Source organism: Festucalex cinctus, chromosome 4 (assembly GCF_051991245.1).
Source record: "Festucalex cinctus isolate MCC-2025b chromosome 4, RoL_Fcin_1.0, whole genome shotgun sequence".
NCBI classification, from domain to species: Eukaryota; Metazoa; Chordata; class Actinopteri; order Syngnathiformes; family Syngnathidae; genus Festucalex; species Festucalex cinctus.
Window position 1 is genome coordinate 27,664,454 of NC_135414.1, and position 22,840 is coordinate 27,687,293.

The following is a 22,840-nucleotide window of genomic DNA, read 5'->3' on the forward strand; positions in this document are numbered from 1 at the left end:
ATTTCGTCGTACTTCTGCTTTATCCTCATTCCTCTCAATTCCAGCACATGCCTCCACCTTTCTGAATGTTCCTCCACCCGCTCCGTGCGTTCACCACAGAATCCCAATGTCATCTGTACTATGCCATGCAGTAACACGATTGTATTTTAGATGCTGTTTTTACCATAATATCTTCAAATTTGTAAGTGACGTGTTCTAAAAAAAATACTGGATGAAAAGGTCACGTTTTTTACAGGATTCTTACCCTCGCGTGAAACGTATTTTCTTGTAATCCGCTTTCCTCACGCCATCTTAACTCATTCCCTCCCACCCATTTTCACTGAAGCAACCCCTTTACTGGATTTTGACTGCTTTTGCAAGGCCCACAGAGTATTGTGTTCTATTGCTATAAAACATGGAATCTACCAAAAGAAAAATTTGCATCTCTTCTTTCATCAGGCAAAAAAAGAATATTTCTATCTGTTTCTGTTTTGCAGCAATTGGCATTAGAATAGCTAAGTTTCATCACAAATCTGTTTAAAACAGTGGGGAAAAGAGTTTTTTGCAACATGGCTCTGTTTGATCTCTTATACTCTGCTGCCACCTGCTGGCTGTTTTTGCAATAACTATCATTGCTTCAAATGTTTTCTTCAGTTCAGAGGCTGCATCAAAGCCTTCTGTATGCTCTAGCATAAAAAAAACATAATAAAAAAAACGTATAAATACGTCTTTGGGCGCAAATGAGTTAATTACCTTATTCACTTGTCAGCCATAGACTGCATCATGTCCGAGTGGAGCGAGTGGTCCGAGTGTAACAAGTCCTGCGGGAAAGGCCACACCATCCGGACGCGCACAGTCAAGCTGGAGCCTCAGTTTGGAGGGGACCACTGTCCTGAGAGCATCCAGAGGAAGAAGTGTAAGGTCAGGAAGTGCACCAGGGGAGGGCAGGGGAACAGCGAGGACAAGAAAAGACGCAAGGAGCAACGGGAAAAAAGGAGGAGCAAACAGGACAGGACTGAGGTCGCGTCTGAGCATCCAGGTTGGTGTCTCTCATCAAGTCATTGACTGTCGAAAGACAGTTGGGTCAAAAATAACCCAATTTGGGTCCAAATGAGACTTTGGGTCATTTTGGGTCTCTCTAGGTCATTTTGTACAAAGCAACCCGGAAAGTTGGTTCAAATTGACCCAACAGGTCAATTGGTCACCGTTTCACCATACTGGGGTATTTTTTGACCCTACTGTTTTTAGAGTGTAGTCTGATCAATTTTACCCAACTTTCTGGCTCGTTATATACAAAACAATACCCCGAAAATTGGGTTATTTTTGTACAAAGCCAACCAGAAAGTGAGTCAAATTGACCCAAGTAGTAGTAAAAAATAAATAAATAAATAAATAAATAATGTGCTATAAATGAAAAGCCCCCCAAAATTGTGTTGGTCACTTTTTGGTTCAAATTGACCCAACTTTCTGAATTGTTTTGTACAAACTGACCCAATTTTTGGGGGGTTGTTTTGTACAAAATGACCAACAACGTTGGGTCAAATCGACCCAAGTAGTGCGTCGGTCTCATTTTGAGACAAATTGGGTTATTTTTGACCCAACTATTTTTTTAAACTAAGCATAGTACAATTGGTTTTTACGAGAGCAACCAGCAGAGGGTGCCAGCATTTAAGGCACGAGCAGTTTGCTGTTGAAGGGTTTCTGCTGCAGCAGAAAGAAGTAACAGTACATGTTGTAAATATAGCTACTGCTAAATAAAGAGACATCACCATTTAACTAGCATGTTAACATTTGCATTCAATCCCTTTTTTTTTCAGCTGCTGGCAACTAGGTGTCTTTTATAAATGGTTAGACTTGTATTACTCCAGTGCTTCTCAATTATTTTCTGTCATGCCCCCCCTAGTAAGAATAAAACATCTTGTGCCGCCCCCCCACGCGACTATAAATAGTATTATTTGTCTATAAAATTGTTATAAGCACACCTCTGCATAACATTGTATCCATATTAATGTATAAGAGAATTAAAAAAAAAAAAAAAAAGAAGAAAAAAATATGGACCAATTTACAACAAAGAATAGCTTTATTAACTGTAAGAGAAAAGATTTAAAGTGCATCTGAAATTCAAAAATAAAATTAAATCCTTAAATAAACTATGACCATTTTTTGACTGACCATTTCAAACCATATGATACGGAAAAATAAAATTACATAAAATCAATAAATAATAATGCATTCAAACTGATCACCAACACTAACTCGGGAGCACAATATTAAAAAAAAAAAAAAAAAAAAACAAAAACAAAAAAAACCTTTAACCTGCAAAAAACAAAAATATAAAATAATTTGTGCTGATTTATTTTTTATTATTATTATTATGTTTGGTGTGCGTGTGAGTGTGGATGGTTGTTCGTCTCTGTGTGCCCTGCGATTGGCTGGCAACCAGTCCAGAGTGTCCCCTGCCTACTGCCCAGAGCCAGCTGAGATAGGCGCCAGCAGCCCCCGCGACCCTTGTGAGGAATAAGCGGTCAAGAAAATGGATGGATGGATGGATTATTATGTTTGCTGTGTGAAAGCGCGCGTGCTCAGTGCAAACAAAACCCCTACACCACCGAGCGAATGGTCCCTGCGCACACTCTGCCAATAATAAGAGCGCCACTGCCCCCTAATGTAGTGGAGGTGCAATTGCACTTTATTCTAGGACAGTAAAAAAAAAATAAAAAAATAAAAAAGCATCTTCCCCGAGGTCAAACGCGCCCCCCTTGATGGAGCCTCGCGGCCCCCTATTTGAGAAGCACTGTATTACAAAACAACAACAATCATAGAATCGCATACAAGTGAAAAAAGTCGTTACAAGTCTGTTACATTATGGTTATTTATGACCATGCATTTTTAGTTATCACTTGATGTATATTTTTATGAAGGAAGTCTGTATAACTATCCATCTGTTGTTCAGGCTATTCACATTCTTTAATGTCCAACAGATCAAATATCTTCAACAAACGATCAATCTGTCCATCTGTCTGTCATTCACCTAGGTTGCAAAATGCGGCCGTGGTCAAATTGGACGGAATGCACCAAAGTGTGTGGCGGGGGTATTCAAGAACGGCTCATGACTGTCAAGCAAAGGTTCAAGACTGCACAATTGTCCAGCTGCAAGGACAGGAAGGAGATCCGAGCCTGTAACGTGCACCCGTGCTAGGAAGGAGGCATGGGACAGCATTGGGAGGCTCCAGAACAAGACCAGGCATTGCCCAGTGCACTCTATTCCGGGCTTTGATGGCACTCTAATGTCATATACTAAACATCTACTAGTAATAAAATGTCAATTTCTGTTTATTTTGATGATTCCGATTGGGGGCAATGGCAGGATTTGAATTTGTTGGTTTAAAGTTCTAATAATGCCCTCTGCTGTCCACTTTCTTCAGGGCTCGTCCCTGTGACATTACAATTCAGCAGTGCAACCAAATCGGGGTTTGTTTTCATTCCACCGTCCTGTTGAAGGCTCGCAGAAGTTTTAAAGTGATCATCAGGAGACAAACATGAAGATCTGCCACGTCAAACAAGACTGATTCTTCTGTGCTGTAGCTCCGATGCACTTTTGCAAGATTACTGTAAATGTGTTGTGGTACAATATATCTTGGAACTATTCAAATTGATTTAATAAATAAAATACCTATTATATCCTGTGGTATTCTTAGTATTACACGATAGTAATTTAAAGCACAGGTGCCCAGCCATTCCAAACGTTTTTTTCACTGCATTCTGTTTGTTTTAGGGTCACACAATATTGATTTTTACCCAACAATGTCATTCAGTAGATTTGGAATGGATATTAGTTAACATTCTTAAAGAGTTAGATTTTTTTTTCCCCCCCTGTGGATTTTTTTTTTTTAAATAATGTCTTAAGATTCTTACCAAAGTGTTGTGTAGATGTTTTTAAACTGTTTTCCTCCCCTTTTACCTCGTTTCCCCCCGCTAACATGTTAATATTTTTGGAATAACATTACCTTTACAATAAAAGTAAATGTGACAACTTGTCAACTGGATCTGTGGTTTTACTCAAGAGTGGTTAAGATTTAAAATCTTGGAGGAGTGTTTCATAGCCTGTATTTAAAAAAAAAAAAAAAAAAAAACATGACAAAGTGAGTAGTAGTACCTGAAGGCAACTGAGTAATAGTACAAGTATCTTGACAGAAAAAAACTTTGGTAGATGCTATAGTCACCTTTTAGAATATTACTTGAGCAAAAGTTGAGGTATAATATATATATATAATATTTGCTGTACTTATAAGCGTCAAAACACTTTTTCTGATATTATATGTGCGTACTACTTATGGAAGTCAAAGGTTTCTTTGATGGTTAGCACACAGATTTTGCTTTCATTTAGGTTTGATTTTTTTCACTTACACTTATTCGACAATTTGGGATAGATGGCAGTCTGGTGGCGTAAACTGATATCATATTGGTAATAGTATACTACTACTATCACTGCCACTATTACTAATAATACGGTAAGAAATTAAATGTGTTATTAGTAACTGTGTTCTTGGCTTGATTGAGTTTCATTAAGTCACTCTTAATTATTATGCAGAACTTTCATTTATTTCATCATTACTATTTAATGTCATTATTATTTGCAGCATAATGCCAAAAAAGGTAATAAAAATATGAAAACGTTTCATATGTGACATTAAGTGGTGTATAGCTGAACTATCCTGCTCCTTCACCTCCTTTATAAATATAATTTTGAAATAAAATATGTTAGATGCTTTACTTAATTTATTCACAGAATTGCATTTTAGGTGAAATAATTTGTACTTTTTTTTTTTTTTTTTTGCCTTTTAATCACTTTTTTTATGTGATTATTTGATTTTGATTCGACTTTGTTGATGGTGTTAACACAATAAATATTTAAGTTAAACATTTATATTCCTTCCTAATTTCGGGTGAGCTTTTTTTTCACTTTTGCAAAGTTTCTACCCTTTTTTTTTAATTTTTATTATTTTTTTTTAATCGGATACGACATAAGTAATGAGCCGATTGCTGTACTTCCCTTATTCAACCACTAGATGACACTAAGAAATAGTTTATTCTTTTAACAGTGGCTTGCATGTGATGGAATGTCTGAGTATATATTTTTGTTGTATTTTTTTTTTAATCCTATTATTGATTTTGTTTTATTATATTTTATTAATAATTTTGTCATCAATTGTTTTTGTTTTTTTGTGGGGGCTGTGGACTGCACTCAAAAGATGCTACAGGTGATCAACTGCCTTGTTGGAGACTGTAAAGGTTATTTCATAATTTTCATTCATAATTTTGATACAAGTCAATTCAGAAACACTTTGTGCCTCTTAGATGAGGGACCATAAACACATTCTTAAAATGTTGGCACAACAAATAGAACATTTCCAGAAAGACCTTCAAAGGCTGAAGTCGAAAACCATTGACATGGTAAAAATATGGTTTCCCTTTGAAAATCAAGGTTGTGGATTATGATGCACGTGCTTGCTTGCTGAAACCCTGACCAATAATACCAACCGCATTTCCCCACCCCCCTTCACTGCGTAATAATAGCTGGGAGGGGGGGGGATAGATAGTGTCATGCATTCCTCAGTGTGGAAACTGGGGGCTCAGGGTGAAAAATTCGATCCATCGCAATGCCAATCCTGTTTCCATGCCAACATCACCACACATGTGAAGCCTACACACGCCACAGGATTTTGGAAACATGCAGGGTGAATTATTACAGCCGCGATTGAGCTACTAAAACACACACTGCATGAGAAATTGAAACAAATCAGCTGACAAGAAACGAAAAGTACGCATGTTCTGAGGATTCATGTGTGTTTTTTAGGCAGCGATCTGGTTGGAAACTCCTCTTAACTTAAGCCCTTGATTGAAGCTCCAACTACAAACCTGAAGGCAAGAAAATAACAACAAGGACTCTGTTAAAGTATATAACGGTCGGGGCATGCCCGGTCGATTGCTTGTTGATTTGGTAATGATGGCAAGCAGGTGTTTGACCAGTCCGTGAAATAAAAGTTTGAAAAGACTACAAATGTCGTGTTTATTAAGTACAAGTCAACAATCCGTCCCAGTTTTACCACTACAAAGTGCAGTTAGCCAGCTAGCTTAGCGGACTACAGAGCGCAGTTAGCCACCTAGCTAAGAGGACACTCCGAAATGTTGCATCTCTTGCCTAGTGCCATAAGTTACAGAACAGCTTGATGTAACAACTTATTTAAATTCCCAAGCGATGAGGCGACACCACAGACAGGCCAGCTGCTCACATAAGAAGCCTGGTCGCTCGTGAGCTAACTGGTGGCGAGCTGCTAGCATCTCTCGTGATGTGGATGTGGAAAGCCCCCAACGATCAGGTGGGATGTATTCTAACAGTTTTAGAAAATATATTTGCACAACTAAAACATACAGGGACGTTAAGGCATAAAAAAAAAAAGACATTATTTTTCAACATAAATTATCATGACGGGTTGCGCTACACATTAAGCCCACCCGCAAATACAAGTAATATGTAATATAATTAGTTAAATGGAAGTCTTTATTAATAGTATTTGTTTTCAAAATTGTCACCAAAAGTGTTTTTGTTAATGTTGTACTGAAGTTTCATACTTCCTATCTGAATGAACGGACCTGTACAGACCCGTGAAGGAAAGTTTTGTCGATGAACGTGATTATAAGCTAACATTTTAACAGTGTGCAGACACATTGAATCTAATTTAACCACAAGAGAGCTTGTGCTATTAGAATATATATATATATAAAAAAAGCAACTGTAGATTGATGTCACTATTCTGGTTAACTGCTTAAACCAATTTAGCATGAACGTTACACTTCAGATTTTAAAAAATGGATGATGTTGGTGAAAACGATTTTTTTTCCCCCTAATGAATGTGTGAAAGAGGCTTTAATTTATAGTGGCATTTCATTTTGATACGTGTCAAAAATGCATAAATAGGTTTTGTGACAACCTACTGGCCACATTTTGTTCATTATATAATCATGAGCCAATGAAAGCTTTTAATCTGGCAAGTACTGTAATACAATTCATTTCTCCCCACAGCCTGACACAATTTTTCATTGTAATATGCGTGTTAATCAGTCCTGATTCAAATAAAACTTTAAATAATCCATTCTCGTCACCAACAGTTTTCCACAATAATAGTACACAGAAATGATCACTGAGTGATGATGATGAAGTTCACAAAATTCCATGACTTCATTTGGAAGTTGCTCTTAAGTATCTGAAAAGAAGGAGAAATAAAACGAGATTGTATCACACAGCGCGCTGCTTTTGGCTTTGAGGGAACTTCTTCGGCACGGCCGCAGAAGCAGTGGAAATATTGGATTTCATAAACTAATAAACCTCAAAAGGAAAATCAATGTGGTGGCTGACTCTTTTTCCACAAATTTATAGACTGTGACAACCAACTGCCCGTGTTTAAAACTTGCTTTGACTTGAAATGGAAAACATCTTTGAAATGTCACTTCATATGCAAATTACTGTAAGAACAAACATAATTGTGAGGAAGGTCAACATCTCTTCGCTAAGAAAAAACAAATGCAGTCTTTGCTTGTATTTGCCATCAGTCATGATTGTCATTTATGTTCGAATGGAACAATGTGGCTTTTTGAACGTCAAGGTTTTTTTGTTTTCTCCTAATTTTACGACGTCTCAAATGCATCATCAAATGCTAGCTGGCTGTAAACTAGCTAGATTTGAGCTAACAAACTCTGGCGTAGCTGACTTGAAATTGTCTGGTCGCTAGCAAACTACCTTTCTAGTCCGATCAGATGGAACTTGAATGTACTCCTTGGCTAAACAACATGTAGTCTAGGTAAGTGAATTACAATTAAGCCTTATAAACAAATGTTCTGTGAATAAATGTACTTGTTGAAACTTGCTGTATGCTAGTTGATTCACTCAGCGCTTCCCAACCGCTATATTATGGTCCCAAAATTCTTTATTTATAACATGTAATGTATCTTATTTATCTATCTATGCCACTGATGTACAATTACAGGTAGAGCACATGCTCTAGACTTAATGAAATGGTACAATTAATTTGTTATCCGCCTGTTGTTTATTTCAGTAGATAGTATTTACCTTTTGCGATACTTTTGGTTGAATGATTTTTGGGTGATTCTTCTGAGTCCTGATGCAAAGTATGTGCCTTGGCTCAATATGAGACCAGATGAGTGTACATTTTGCCACAAGCTGTCAAATGATAACTTTGCCAGCAAACTGAATTGTCGCAGTATTAAGTTCATAAACGTTTAGGAAAAAAATCACCACCAGACATTAAGAGAAGCCCAGAGCTGTAAATTGAGAAGAGGTTTGTTTGTTTAAATCCTGTATTTACAAAGTGCCTTTTCCAGAATGAAACCGGCAAGACCGGGCCTTTAAAATCTGAGCAATAAAACATTGGTCAGGGTGAAGACTTTTTAAAACTTGTTTGGCACGCGTCATTTAAGTTATTGCCAACGTGCTGATTTCATTTTCGAGCCAGATGGTAGAGTATTAATTGCAGATGAAATTTACATGAATAATTCATATCATGTCTATTGACCAAAATGATAACAGTTATCAGTTTTAACGCAGTCCCTTGCAAAATAAATGTAAGCAAATACATTACAGATACATGCGCCGAAAGCCAATTTGGGTATGTGTTTGCTTGTGTTTTGACGTTAGGAACACTGATGTATTCTCTCTCAATTTGTCCAATCTTCTCCGTCCAGATTGGTTTGGACCCCAATGAATCAGGGAAAGATGCAGAGAAAACCAGAAAATCACACGTCCATCTGTTGAGCCCGCACCAAAGGTCCCTGTGATATTTCCTGTGAAATTAATGATGATGGTGATATGGCGCCTCACTGAACACAGCTTTCGCTCCGTAGACGGGGAAGAGGGAGATATTCCCTTGCTTTTCATTTCTGTCGGAGCTCTCGTGTTACTCGTTAACCACAATTACAGCACAGCGCATTGACTTTTATTTATGTGTATGGTCAATTTGTTTGATGACATCAAAGTTTTAGGAGCACGTTTTATCGAGTGGAACGGCAGGTTTTTTTAAATTTATTTTTTTATCACTACTGCTCATATTGGCTGGGGTCCAGTCCAGGGTGCATACCACCTTTTGCTTAAAGGCATCTGGGAGACGCTCCAGCTCATCTGCAATCCTAATATAGACAGACAGGTACTATTAAAAAAAAAAAAAAAAAAAAAAAAAAAAATTAAAAAAAAAAAAAAAAAAAAAAAAAAAGGATGGATAGATGGACACTATAACAGTGACTGAAACAAAATCAGTAACACCAACACAATTTCTTGACAGATGTGCAGGTGATCGTTGGATAAAAGCAGCTCGCTAATGAGGCATGTACTCAAAGGTAACCAACACCTGCTTTACAAAATAAAAAAATAAAAAAATCACAGATGCTGTAATGTTTCCATGGTTGCAGTGTTATGGGATGTTTTACCCTAAATTACCCGTAGAGCTTATTGTTAAATCCAATTTTGTACAAAGGATTATAACGTGAGATAAAAAGAGGAGCTTATGTTTTGCGGACTTTCCAAACTTAATCAAAACAGTGTTTTGATATGAAAATGACTCGACATGCAATGTTAAATTGGAGTATACACATGAACGTAATGTGTTTGATTTGAAGACCAATTCCCCACTTTTGACCAAAGTCAGCAAGCCTTAATTACCTGATCTTGTGATACGGTAAGATTATCTTGATAGATTTTCCTGAGGTGTGACATGTTAAATGATCGAGTGATTTTTCTGCTTTCAATCATTTAAAGCAAGAATTCAGCAAATTTACTATTTACAATATTAAAAGTTGAAGATTGGCAATATTTTATTTTTTTTTTAAATCTGTTCTGTGCGGACAACTCAGTAGACATCTGCATGATTTTAATGCACAACTTGTACTTGGAGAGATTTTTATTCTATTTTATTTTTAATAGAAATTGTGTAAAAAGTGTGAGAACGCAAAATCTAATAATCTGTTTATTCCATAATTATTTTCCAAACATGGTTGAAGCATATTAATTGACAAATTTGAAACAATTATACTGTTAGAAATGTGATCATAATTTATGGTAAATGTTTCATTGCTAAATATACAGTATAGTAGTACACATTAATTTGTCAAATACCACCTATACTCGGCATTAAATATAAAACATAGCGAGATTGACATTTGCCCTTTTGCCATTGCACAAATCATTCCCGATTGACAGTATTCAATTTTTTTATTTTTTATTTTTTTTTGCAGGGTGGGTAATAAAAGTGTGACCGTCCTTTGCTCAGTGTAATGTTCGTCCATATAGCAAAGACAGATAATCGTTAAATCAATGAATGGAGCTCAGTGGAGGAAGCACCCGTTTATGCAAGCTAATGGCTTCCCGCACACGACCATGTGATTGTTCCTGCTAGTGCTCTCTAACATTGCCTAGCCCCAACCCTCAACCTGCAATTCCATTTGAATTTGTGAGGTGTCTTTAAGACTATATTAACTGCCACCTCCTCAAAGCCTGTTAATTTCTCCTGAATTGACTTTAGTGGTATCCTTTCTAACGGCTGTTTTAACCACATAAACTGATGGTGTTGGACAAGCCTGAGGTTTGCCGTCCCGCACATACGTTTACGTCATATGCCGAATAAGAAGCAATTAAGATTAAGCAGAACTCTGATTTTGGATCTCTGAACACAAAAATATACAACATGATAGAATGGAATGTTTCGATAATTCATATATAGACTGTATAGCTTTATGAAAAGGTGATAAAGTACGAATTTACGAATGACGCATGAGAAGATTGTTTGTTGTTGTACTTTTTTTTTCCTGCTAGCATCGAGAGCTGTTGTACTGTGCTGGTTATAATTTGTGACTAGCACTGGCTAGCAGTCAGTGGCTTTGCATCCCGGAGATAGAGGGCCGGAAAATGGCCATATTTCATGCCCGAGGAGGCTCCAGAGTTCTCGGATGTGCTCCGCGGTTCTCCGGTGCGTTCCAGGAATGCTCCAGCGAAAATATCATTTCAAGTGGTCGTCCTAACTGGAGTAAATCATCACGAAAATGGGGACTAATTTCGTTCCTAATTTCAAGAAAGTGTCAATTCCAACGAACTGGCAAATTGGGATTTTGTCATTTCATACACCACGGAACTGGTTACATTACAGTGTGTGCGTATCAACCTGTCCTGAATATTTCTGCTTTAATTTTATACCTACACAGCGGTATAAAATAATATTTAATATTGAAATTAATAATAAAAATACCCCCAAATTTTTTCGGTCGCACCCTTACGGGTACTTGCATATGTGAGTCTTCAGCATGTCCACTACAAAAAAATCACAGCTCGCCACTGGAAGACGCGTTCGTCCTTTTGCAGTATGACAGAAAAATGGGGCTCTTCTTCAAGTCGCCTATTTTGCCATCACGCAAAGAGCGGAAAGCGGTTCTACGCAAGCTGTGGCCTATTTGCAGGCGTTCTCCATCGGCGCCAACCCAGATTAGACGTTTGGCGAGCGGAACAGCGCTCAATCTTTCCACATAGGAATGGATGTGGACAGCCATAACCAAAGACATGAGCGCGAGAGGTAATCGCTGCATTGTTACCGTGGCAACCCACCATGCAGGGCTGTGTGTGTGTGTGTGTGTTTGACTGCGAGATGCAATGTTGCAATGGTGTTGGGAAAGACCAGACACCTACAAGGCTGGGGTGTGGGGTTGATTAGTCACACAGAGCCACAGGAGAGTGAGAAGGAACATGTATGATGAGATAACACATTGAGTGAAACATCCCACTTTAAGCTTGCTTAACACAAATATGATAAAAAAATATATCAAATCAAGCACAGAATTGTACTGTGACTTCAACACGATGACGCACAATAAAATATTTATAAATCCATTAGTTTCTTATCGCACCGCTGTCTGCTTCTTAGGTCAATCCAGGAACATGTATAATACAAAAAAACAGCACACACATTAATGCAAACAGGACTTCTCGCATTCTCACCTGAGCGATTACAAACACCAACGAGGCGCTCCGACGAGCCTTCCGTTCCCCAGAGTCGACTTACTGAGTTCTGCCTTTCTAATATGCAACAAGCCAGCTGAGGCTCTGCAAAGAGACGGCGGAAAAACGTTATATACACACTGGACCGCAAGCCTCATTTTGGTTATCACTCATTGCTCGATCAATAGAGGCCTTATAAAAGAAAATCACTCGCGTTTGGTTAGGTGTGAATCACAAATGCCAAGATAAACGTGGCATTTCCATGTGCAAATGCTATGAGTCGTGGTAGGCCAAATGAGCCCACAATGATGTATTTTCATCATGAGTAACTTCACAAACTTCTCAACTACGGCTCTAGGAAAAAAGAAAATAGAAGCAGATTCATATAATAGGCTATTATATGAATCCTTGTTTCCTTCTTACAGTGGTGCTCTGAGATACGAGTAGGGATGTTTGATAGCACTTTTTTTTAAAGACCGCACCAAGTATCAAGTATTCAACTTGAGTAGTCACAGATACTGAAAGCATGTATCAATACCACTACTACTTTTTGTGCACAAAATTTCTATTAAACCAATGATAGGTAATTGGAAAAAATAAAAAATACCTATCCTTTTCAGTTAAAATTACATTAAATTAATGTCAATTTTCTATTATTTTTTCCCCATTTATTCATAAAATACAATACAATTGCATAGAACACACAACGAAATTAATTCAAATAAATAAATAAATACATAAATAAATAAAACGGGGCGGCACGGTAGTCGAGTGGTTAGCACGTCGGCTTCCCAGTTCTGAGGTCTCCGGTTCAAGTCCAGGCTCGGACCTTCCTGGGTGGAGTTTGCATGTTCTCCCCGTGCCCGCGTGGGTCTTCTCCGGGTACTCCGGTCTCCTCCCACATTCCAAAGACATGCATGGCAGGATAATTGGGCGCTCCGAATTGTCCCTAGGTGTGCGTGTGCATGTGAGTGTGGATGGTTGTTCGTCTCTGTGTGCCCTGCGATTGGTTGGCAACCAGTCCAGGGTGTCCCCCGCCTACTGCCCAGAGCCAGCTGAGATAGGCGCCAGCAGCCCCCGCGACCCTTGTGAGGAATAAGCGGTCAAGAAAATGGATGGATGGATGGATAATGTCAATTTTCTATTATTTTTTCCCCATTTATTCATAAAATACAATACAATTGCATAGAACACACAACGAAATTAATTCAAATAAATAAATAAATACATAAATAAATAAAACGGGGCGGCACGGTAGTCGAGTGGTTAGCACGTCCGCTTCCCAGTTCTGAGGTCTCCGGTTCAAGTCCAGGCTCGGACCTTCCTGGGTGGAGTTTGCATGTTCTCCCCGTGCCCGCGTGGGTCTTCTCCGGGTACTCCGGTCTCCTCCCACATTCCAAAGACATGCATGGCAGGTTAATTGGGCGCTCCGAATTGTCCCTAGGTGTGCGTGTGAGTGTGGATGGTTGTTCGTCTCTGTGTGCCCTGCGATTGGTTGGCAACCAGTCCAGGGTGTCCCCCGCCTACTGCCCAGAGCTAGCTGAGATAGGCGCCAGCAGCCCCCGCGACCCTTGTGAGGAATAAGCGGTCAAGAAAATGGATGGATGGATGGATAAATAAATAAAACGGTTAAAAAAGAAAAACGGACCACATCCAAATATGTGGTCATCGTCCTGAGTACGCGATACCTTGAAATAAGGCCGGTATCAAGAACTCATCCATCCCTAGATACAAGTGATCCGAATTATGTTTTTTTGGGGGTTTTTTTTTTTTATAGACAAGCTGCTGCTGCTGCTGCTCCGCCCATTTGTTTTTATTTTTTTTGCTTTGCCTTGGGATCAAAAACTTGTGTCGCAAACTCAACTCAACTTAATGCACAATAAGCAGAAAATTAGCAGATGTAGTGAACAATTGCAAAAAAAAAAAAAAAAAAAAAAAAAAAAAAAAAAAAAAGGCCTATCCCAGCTGGCAGTACACCCTGAATTGGTTGCCAGCCAATCCAGGACTTTTTTTTTTTTTTTTAATTATTATTAATAGCATTTCAATTCATTTCAATGGGAAAAGATGATTTAAGTGTTTTGTGTTTTCCTGGAATGAATTCAACTTGTATTTCAAGACAGCATTGTGATTCTGACCGTAAAACGTAAGTATCCATGATTTATGTCATGAAACAAGCACTCTTGTTTGTTTGGTTATTTTGCAACTAGGCTTGGCACAAATGAATAATAAAGCCACCCTGAATCTGATTGTGAGAATACATCTGTCCATCTTCTACTTTTTTTTTTTTCGCTCCCGCCTAAATCCTCTTTAAGAGCATCTTCCCACGGGGCCCAGCAGGTTTAGCAGGTGTTAACCTTTTTCTGGAATGCTCCTGCATGAGGTGCAACAGTGTCTCGCAGAGCAACACATCTCATTCCCTGCTTAGCTTGTCGTCTGCCAATCACACAGGCAGAGATGATGGCTGGGAAGATCAATCTCCCTCAATCCCAAAGTAATTTCACTTTTTCCTTCTGAAATGGAAAACATATCAGTGAAACACACCTGGATAAGTCTTCATTATACATTTTTTTTATTTTTTTTTTTAACCTTGTAGTGCACACTCTGTATTCAAGTATTGAGCGGTCATGTCAACTAGTGTTTGCGGGAAATAACAGATCGTATCGTGACATGTTTCATGGCAGATGTTTAAGAAAATGTAATGGGCTCAATTCCCACTTCGCGATTGGCTCCAAAATGGAATGTGTATGTTTTTGAGAATGCGGAAGGAACCTGGAGGAAATGCAAACTCCACACACAACGTTTGATCGTGACGCATCGTGACCGTGCAGATATTTACGATTCGATGGCTGAGTTTATATGCACTGTAGGACATGACGCCAACCATTGTGGTGACACTCCAATTGCTTCCGTTGTGTGTTATTTCCCAACAGTGTTTTTTTTTTTTTTTTTTCCCCCACAACCGGCCCACTGGGTCTACTTTGGCACACCTGCTTCCACTCACCAGCTGATTATCTCAGTGACGTGCTGTTTTCCCGCTTGCCTCTTTATGTCTTTGCCTTCAACTCAGTGCAAAGCACATTCTTCCTTTGGAGGCTTTTGATTCTGAAAGTTATCATCCAAAACTGCTTTGTTATCTCTGTATAGATCAGATTTCAGATTATATTGTACTGGATCCCGTTATATTGTTCAAGTGTACCTAATGAAGTGGTCAATGAGTGTATATTTACTGTATATCTCATTTCTTCACATCTGTTTATAGACTAAAATGCAGGATGTTCCCCCATGGAATTCTAAAAGGCAAAAGTCTCCAGCTACAACGCCCTTTTCTATCTTCGAAGCACTTGCTGCCTATTGCGCATCCATTCATTCAGTGACGGTTGCATCTCAAATGCTCATTCAGACACATTCACACATTGGCTGTGTTTAGTTGGACAGCCATTGCTTAACAAATGGACAAAATCGACCTTATTTAGATTCTATTGTTGACATGAGTTTCTTTTATAGTTCTGCTTCACCCCAGAAGTATCAACTTAAACAATAGGCCACCACATTAAGAACTGCATGTTGTGTGTTGAGAGGTTTGGATCCCAAAAGGCGCAGACACAAATAAGATTTTATCTATTTATTCACATCGAGAGGCACAGAAACTCAGAGACGCTGTACACAGGAACAGGTGGACAATAATCCGGCAAAATACACACAATTCTCAGACTCTTATATAGACAGTCAATCAATCTCATTGGTTGTGGCTAGACATGTGAGTACCTATACTGACATGGAATTCTCTGATTTGCTGTTAACCTAGCAATTACGATAGTTCCTGACATCAACAAACATCATATAGCATAAAAGAATAACAAAAGCATATCACATAGTCCAGACATCATATAGCCTAAACTAGTTGAAACTGGTTGCAGTTACTTCAATACCCAAAACAAACACGTAACGGGTCGTGAACTCTGGCGCACGGTCATGAACTCTACTCAAACTTAACCCAGCCCTGACCCCAGACATGAGACAAGACCCAAACATTACTCCTGCATGACTCGAGTCATGACACTGCAAAAACTAATGAGGCCCAAAGCAAAAGCTTTATATATATATATATATATATATATATATATATATATATATATATATATATATTATATATATATATATATATATATATATATATATATATATATATATATATATATATATATATATATATATATATATATATATATATATATATATATATATATATATATAGGGCGGCACGGTAGTCGAGTGGTTAGCACGTCCGCTTCCCAGTTCTGAGGTCTCCGGTTCGAGTCCAGGCTCGGACCTTCCTGGGTGGAGTTTGCATGTTCTCCCCGTGCCCGCGTGGGTCTTCTCCGGGTACTCCGGTCTCCTCCCACATTCCAAAGACATGCATGGCAGGTTAATTGGGCGCTCCGAATTGTCCCTAGGTGTGCGTGTGGGTGTGGATGGTTGTTCGTCTCTGTGTGCCCTGCGATTGGTTGGCAACCAGTCCAGGGTGTCCCCCGCCTACTGCCCAGAGCCAGCTGAGATAGGCGCCAGCAGCCCCCGCGACCCTTGTGAGGAATAAGCGGTCAAGAAAATGGATGGATGGATATATATATATATATATATATATATATATATATATATATATATATATGTGGATTGACAATGTTGTTGTGTTTACACATCATCAGCTACTGTTACAGCTTTGCCTCGCATTTCATCCTAAAAGTGGAAAGCGTGTTCAATTTGGCATCGATTTGGCCAAAGACGAGTACGTCAATTATTTGCCTATTATTTTGACATTATCTTTACTTTTATCAACATAATTGTGATGTTATTGAACAGACCTCTCGATAACAACAATAAACTTAAAACACATTTTTCCCAATTAGCTGCCCATCCCCGCGATTGTACCCCGTGACGGGCCGGTTATGGCCCGCGGGCCATACGTTCGACAACAACAACATTACTCCATCCATGTGGACCATCCCGGGTTACATGGCACTCATCAGTAGTGAGCAAGATTGCTTGAAAACGAGTCTGCATTCTGGGACCAATGTAGCCGCTTCTGCTTTTCAGCGCATTGGTGTGGGCTGGCTGAAAAAGAGTTTTAACGTGTAACTGCAAGCCTCTGGTGGACCCTACACGTTAATGTTTGCAGGACCCCAGAGGCACCAGCAGCTTCAAATACCCGTTTGCTGCTTTGTAATGGCATTTTAGCAGCTGCCCTCTCCGTGCGATGTGTTCGTCTGGCGGAAACCTTCCTCAACGGGCATTTATCTGCACGAACCCTCCGCAAGCTCTCAATCAGCGAGAGAAAAATCCACGTCATTCTTCACTGTCAGACGTGATGAAAATGTTATCTAAATGTCGAGTTTATCGATGGAACATAGATGAAGCAAAATCCTTTCCTGAGAAACCTCTCTTGGCTATTCAAAATCAATTTTTCCCAAGTGTATCTTTTTTCCTCTGACTTACAGTTTTCCTTCTTCTCCATCCCCCCCCCACACTAATACTCTGCCTTATCTCCTTCTTGATACACTCAGTATGATCACTTCTGCAGCCTCCTGGCTCTCTCTTACACCCTCTGTCTCTGACGCACGAATGCGCACGTGTACACGCACACACATACATGCTCGTTCGTCTTTGTTTTTAAGACCTGTCACTCACACACAAAGCAAAAATAGAAATACGGGCACAGAAAAAGGACTGAATTTAGAAAAAAACAATGTTAAATGCTATTGTTTGATTTCAAAGGGCCAGTCTGCCGGTTTGACTCTGGAAAAAGGCACTTTTTAAATACAGAATTTAAACAAACAAACTACTTCTCAATTTACAGATCAGGGCTTGTCTTCATTTCTGGTGGTGATTTTGTCCTAACCCGTGTTTCGCTTTGTTTCCTTCTTTTTTAGGGCCATGATGTGGGGGAAAAGGAGGGCGAAAAAGCCAAAGATACTCCCACAAGCACACAAGCGCTCGCACTAGCTAAGGGCTAAATAGCGAACGAGGGGAAAACGAAGCAAGCTATATGGCGGACGAGGAGCCAAAATGGCGGAAGGGGCCAAAATGGCAGGACTGGGCATAACCGTTGTGAAATCAAAACGCCTTAGGTCGAGTGAGCCTTAACTCGAGGACTCCCTTATTTAAATTTATTTTTGCTTATGTCCAAATTTTGAGTTACCACTGAAATGCAAAATCAACCCAGATCGTCGACAGACTAACTGAAAGTTACAACTGGTAGACCATTTTTTTTGTGCCAATTAAAACATGTTGCTTCTTCTCTGCAGGGAAATAATTGAACAGAGCTAAACAATGTGTGGTCATTTCTGTGACCAACATAATGTGGAATTAAGTCAAATTTCACTAATTTGCATGTGGAAGAGCATCGGAAGGATCAGCTTCTTGGCTGACAATGAAAGTCATTTCATTATTTCATCTACACGTCTAAAACGTCTTCTCGTTTTGGCATGTTTCTGTGTGCACCCTTGAAAATCCAACCTCCAAAGATACACGGCAATTTTTACGTGAGAAAAGTGCACTCACATCTGTGAAACAACAAATTATGGCGTTCTTGCTTCTGAATGAGCGTGCTGCCTCCGACACGCTCAACAACAATTTTCATCCCTCTCACTGTTGGCACTCAGTAGCTCGCGACAAGCTACATGATAAGAACCCCATCCAGCTTGAGCGGAATCACTTTAAACGCTTTGCTAGAACGCCTACAAGCAGTAGTCCCGATTTTCTCTTCGTCTTACCACGGATTTTCCTCTAAAGTGGATTGATGGCTTATATTAATTCCATCCATCCATTTGTGTTCTATACCCCACAGGGGCTGGAGCTTGTCCCAGCTGACTTGAGGTTGAGAAGCAGGGCAGATACAGGATAGGTCACATGCCAATTGACACGTACAGATATTCCCATACACAATAAAGTGCTTTTGATGCCCTAATCTTCAGTCATGATGAAGGATGTGGGAGACTAATGAAACTCTGAGGTTTTATATACATTTCGACAAGTCTCGTTAGTCTTGTGTTTCTTTCATTTTATTCAGTTTGCATATGTGATTTTGGCACGTCCCACACAATACTCTGCTCATGACAGTGAGTGTAATAAGTGTTTTAATAATATTATTTTTTGGTTTTTTTATGGTCTACAACATGGTTATTTTCATACAGGAGCGGCTCGGAGTAGAGCCTGATGAGGCGGCTCGGGCATCTGATCAGGATGTGCCTCCCTAGTTAGGTGTTCCGGGCACGTCCCATGAGAGGGAGGCCCCCGGGGTCAGCCCAGGACACGCTGGAGAGACTACGTCTCGCGGCTTGCCAGGGAACGCCCGAGAGATTCCAGCTGAAAGAGTGAGACGAAGTGGCTGGGGAGCGGGAATTCTGAGTTTCCTTGCTAAAGCGGCTTTGCAATGCAAACTCAGGGTTTCCCCCAGAAAACCTGGTGGTCCGGGATGGAGTGGGAAACAAAACTGACACAGAAAATATTCTGCAACTTTGTTTTTTCGGTTGATGAAACGACCAGCGTTGAAACATATTCATCAACGGGATGTACGGAGAATGACAAGCTCTGAAATAACCGATCAACTAAAAGCCTGGTTGGCCGCCAGGTATATAAAGCACTGGGGAGAACCCTGAAATTTGCATACTGTTTTTTAGGGCTGGGTATCGATTTGGATTTCCTCAATCGATTCAATTTTGATTTACAAGAGTTCAGTTTGATTAGATTTTTTTTCCCCGATTCGATTCGATCTTCTTCAATTCAATCGATGTTGATAATTTATGGACATCAATTCTTCTTAAAGATCGAGGGCATGATTTAAAAACGCCACAAACAAATTCCAAGTTCAATTCTGCGGAGGCAGCACCTGATTAAATGATTTACCATAGTTTATTAATGAAAGTATCCTGTATTATAATCACTTAAGTGTTACATAAACACTGACATCAGCAAGGATGAGAAGAATAATAATTCCTTAATTCTAATTCCATAATGGTAAATAAAGATTCCAAATGGTCTTAAAGTGCAATTAGGTCATGTAAGAAAATACTTTTAAAATCATGTGAACAAAAAAGGGTTTAATAATTCTATTTCCTTATGAGTTTATGGGAGAAAAAAAGACATTAAAATAACTGATTCATGTTTTTATGAATCGATATCAAGTCAAGTCACCTTTATTTATATAGCGCTTTCAGGCTCAATAAGGAAAATCGATTCAATTTCGATTATTCGTGTTTTTTTTTTTTTTTGTTTTTTTTTGTTTTTTTTGTGTGTGTTTTTTTTTAACCCAGTCCTACTACTGTTTTTGGACTGCAATAAGAATCCAGAGCACCCAGAGAAAACCCACAAACACTCAAAACAGAAACCCTGTTACTGTTAGGCCACAAAACTCACCAATCGACTATTGTGCTGCCCCCCGATTGTGCGACATGATAAACTTGCCTCCAGTTAGAGATAAAATAGGCCGCGATTAAACTCTTCTAATCCCGTGTAGAACAGTGAGAGCCAGTTGGGAAAGAAACGATTATAGAGATGCAACTCGTTCAGTGCCAAGAGCGTCTGCAGGCATCTTTCACAACGGCCTTTGAAAAGCGAGTGAACACTGTGTGCTGAGCTTGCTGCATTAGTTCATGACCAAAACTGTGAGTTGAAGAGCGGATAAGGAAAATGAGACGCCGATGGAGATGAACAGGAGCTCGTCACAATCATCATAACCGCTATTACACACTCACCAGCCCCGCGTATTCATAACTGTCAAAGATGGTCGTCATATTTTGCGTAATATTGGCTACGCTGTCATGATTACAAGGCGGAGAAGCTCGACGGCGCACTTCTACAAGAGCGGAGCAACAAGACAAAAAAAAGCATGCAGGCTCCAGCTCATTAAACGTGCTTATTGTTAATGGGCTGCTGTTTTTCTTTCTCGGTGGAAATAAGGATGAAAATCGCGGCACTCTCACGTGCTTCTTTTGAGAAATTCGAGCTAATAATATCCTGAAGCTATATCAATTACATTTTGGAACAGCAAATCTCTTTAATACTTTTTTTTTTTTTTTCCCCAGTGATTAGCTAACTGCAGTGTACGACTTTTGTGTCAGCATATGAATTTGGTAAGAACGGGTACAAAAACATTGCAAGCATGACATGTGCTGTAACAGTCAATCAAAACTTGACGCTTGACAGCACAACAAAAACAACAATTGTGTCTGTTCTTGTAAGAACAGGCCGTGTTTGATAGCTATGCGCTTTTAAGACAATTCCCCACTGCTTTAAGTATAAACCATCCACTTTCCGTTTTGGAGCTTGAAACCGATCACTTTTGAAACCGGGTTCCAGAGTGGAAAGTATTGAAAACGCGCCCCGTACGTTCCAATGTGGACACCATAGACCGCCAGTCTGTCAACAACAATGGAGGATAGCCGTGTCATCGTCGTTTTGCGCAACCTCCTTAGCTTGTTTATGCTTCTACAGCAAACTGTTTTGCGTGGTGTTGTACTTGATTCACCCGGCGTTGTCACTTCTCCTGTGTTGTTCGTCTCACTGATCTGTATATATTACTGGATAGCCGATAGCCCATACACGCCCGTTGAAAGCCGTTGAAGCGACAGAGCAGCCATTTCGCGAGCAGACTACTGTTTCAACTACTTTGAAGACCCCTTTTCTTTTACCGCTCAATTTCTTAGACCCCTGTTGTTTCTACTAAGTACTGTCTCAAATATTCTCTCGTTTCGATACTGTAAATTTATAGGATCGTATGCTGAGAAACCTTTCTTGGGAGAGTTATACGACGGCTTCGCGGCTTCAAAGTTGGATATAAAGGCTGTTGCTAATTCGTCTGCCCTCAGTTAGCGCAACTTAGGCAGCGAGCTAAACATGTGAAAGAGTTCCAAAAATAAAGACTCTTTACTTCCTTCTTTTCCTATTTTGTGAAACTGCAACATACAGATTAAAACAAGACACAAGTGCTCCTGTCTACAAATAAAGTGTACAGTGTGAGCAATACCATTTAACGTCTGCTTAACACAAGTAGGCTAACAATAACTTTAGCGCAGGTTAGCAGCTAACGGCTAATAGCATCTAGTCACCGCCTTTTCAAAGAAAGTTCACCACCAAGAAACCTAAAATAATCACAAACACAAATACGTCAAAGCGTTATGACTTACAGATTATGCTCTGCCAAGGCTCCGAAATAAAAAAAAAAAAACAATGGTGAGACTTGAGGAAATTCTTGCGTTTCCTCCCGTGCTGTGACTGCGTGTGCAGGTCCTCAAAAACATAGCTGCTACTTACACTGCTTCGCCAGTAGGCGGCTCCGCTTCACTTCACAATAGCTATATATATATATATGAATTTGGTAAGAACGGGTACAAAAACATTGCAAGCATGACATGTGCTGTAACAGTCAATCAAAACTTGATGCTTGACAGCACAACAAAAACAACAATTGTGTCTGTTCTTGTAAGAACAGGCCGTGTTTGATAGCTATGCGCTTTTAAGACAATTCCCCACTGCTTTAAGTATAAACCATCCACTTTCCGTTTTGGATATTATATATATATATAGCTATTGTAGGTTTATTTATATGTTAATGTTGCACAAGTTTACCCACTGAAATGATCACTGAATGTGTAGGCGAAATCCCAAATCGTACTAAATTTCACGTTATGTCATATCATCGTGGAAGCCTTATTGACAATTTGACACAGTGCTCTACTTTCCCGAACATGCGAAGGCACCACACCGCCCGGTTTGATGGCGCGGAGGCGCGCGCATTCACGTTTCCCAGCACCGTGG

General features: G+C 39.5%; 1 protein-coding gene and 1 long non-coding RNA gene across 3 annotated transcripts in view; one reads left to right on the forward strand and one right to left on the reverse strand.

Annotated features, from left to right (window-relative positions):
* The window catches only part of spon1a (spondin 1a), a 58,028-nt gene extending 54,005 nt beyond the window's left edge, over positions 1-4,023 (forward strand). For both annotated transcript variants that reach the window (XM_077520038.1, XM_077520039.1), the window contains exons 15-16: positions 749-1,018; positions 3,015-4,023. In XM_077520038.1, the coding sequence (XP_077376164.1) occupies positions 749-1,018; positions 3,015-3,178 (434 nt within the window). In that variant the 3' untranslated portion in view covers positions 3,179-4,023. The remainder of the gene's footprint in view (positions 1-748; positions 1,019-3,014) is intronic.
* LOC144017991 (uncharacterized) lies at positions 732-22,329 on the reverse strand. Its single transcript, XR_013283312.1, has 3 exons — positions 22,210-22,329; positions 12,032-12,136; positions 732-871 (listed from the first exon to the last, which is right to left on the reverse strand). It is a non-coding gene; the product is annotated as an uncharacterized LOC144017991 (long non-coding RNA).
* Positions 22,330-22,840: the final 511 nt, after the last annotated feature.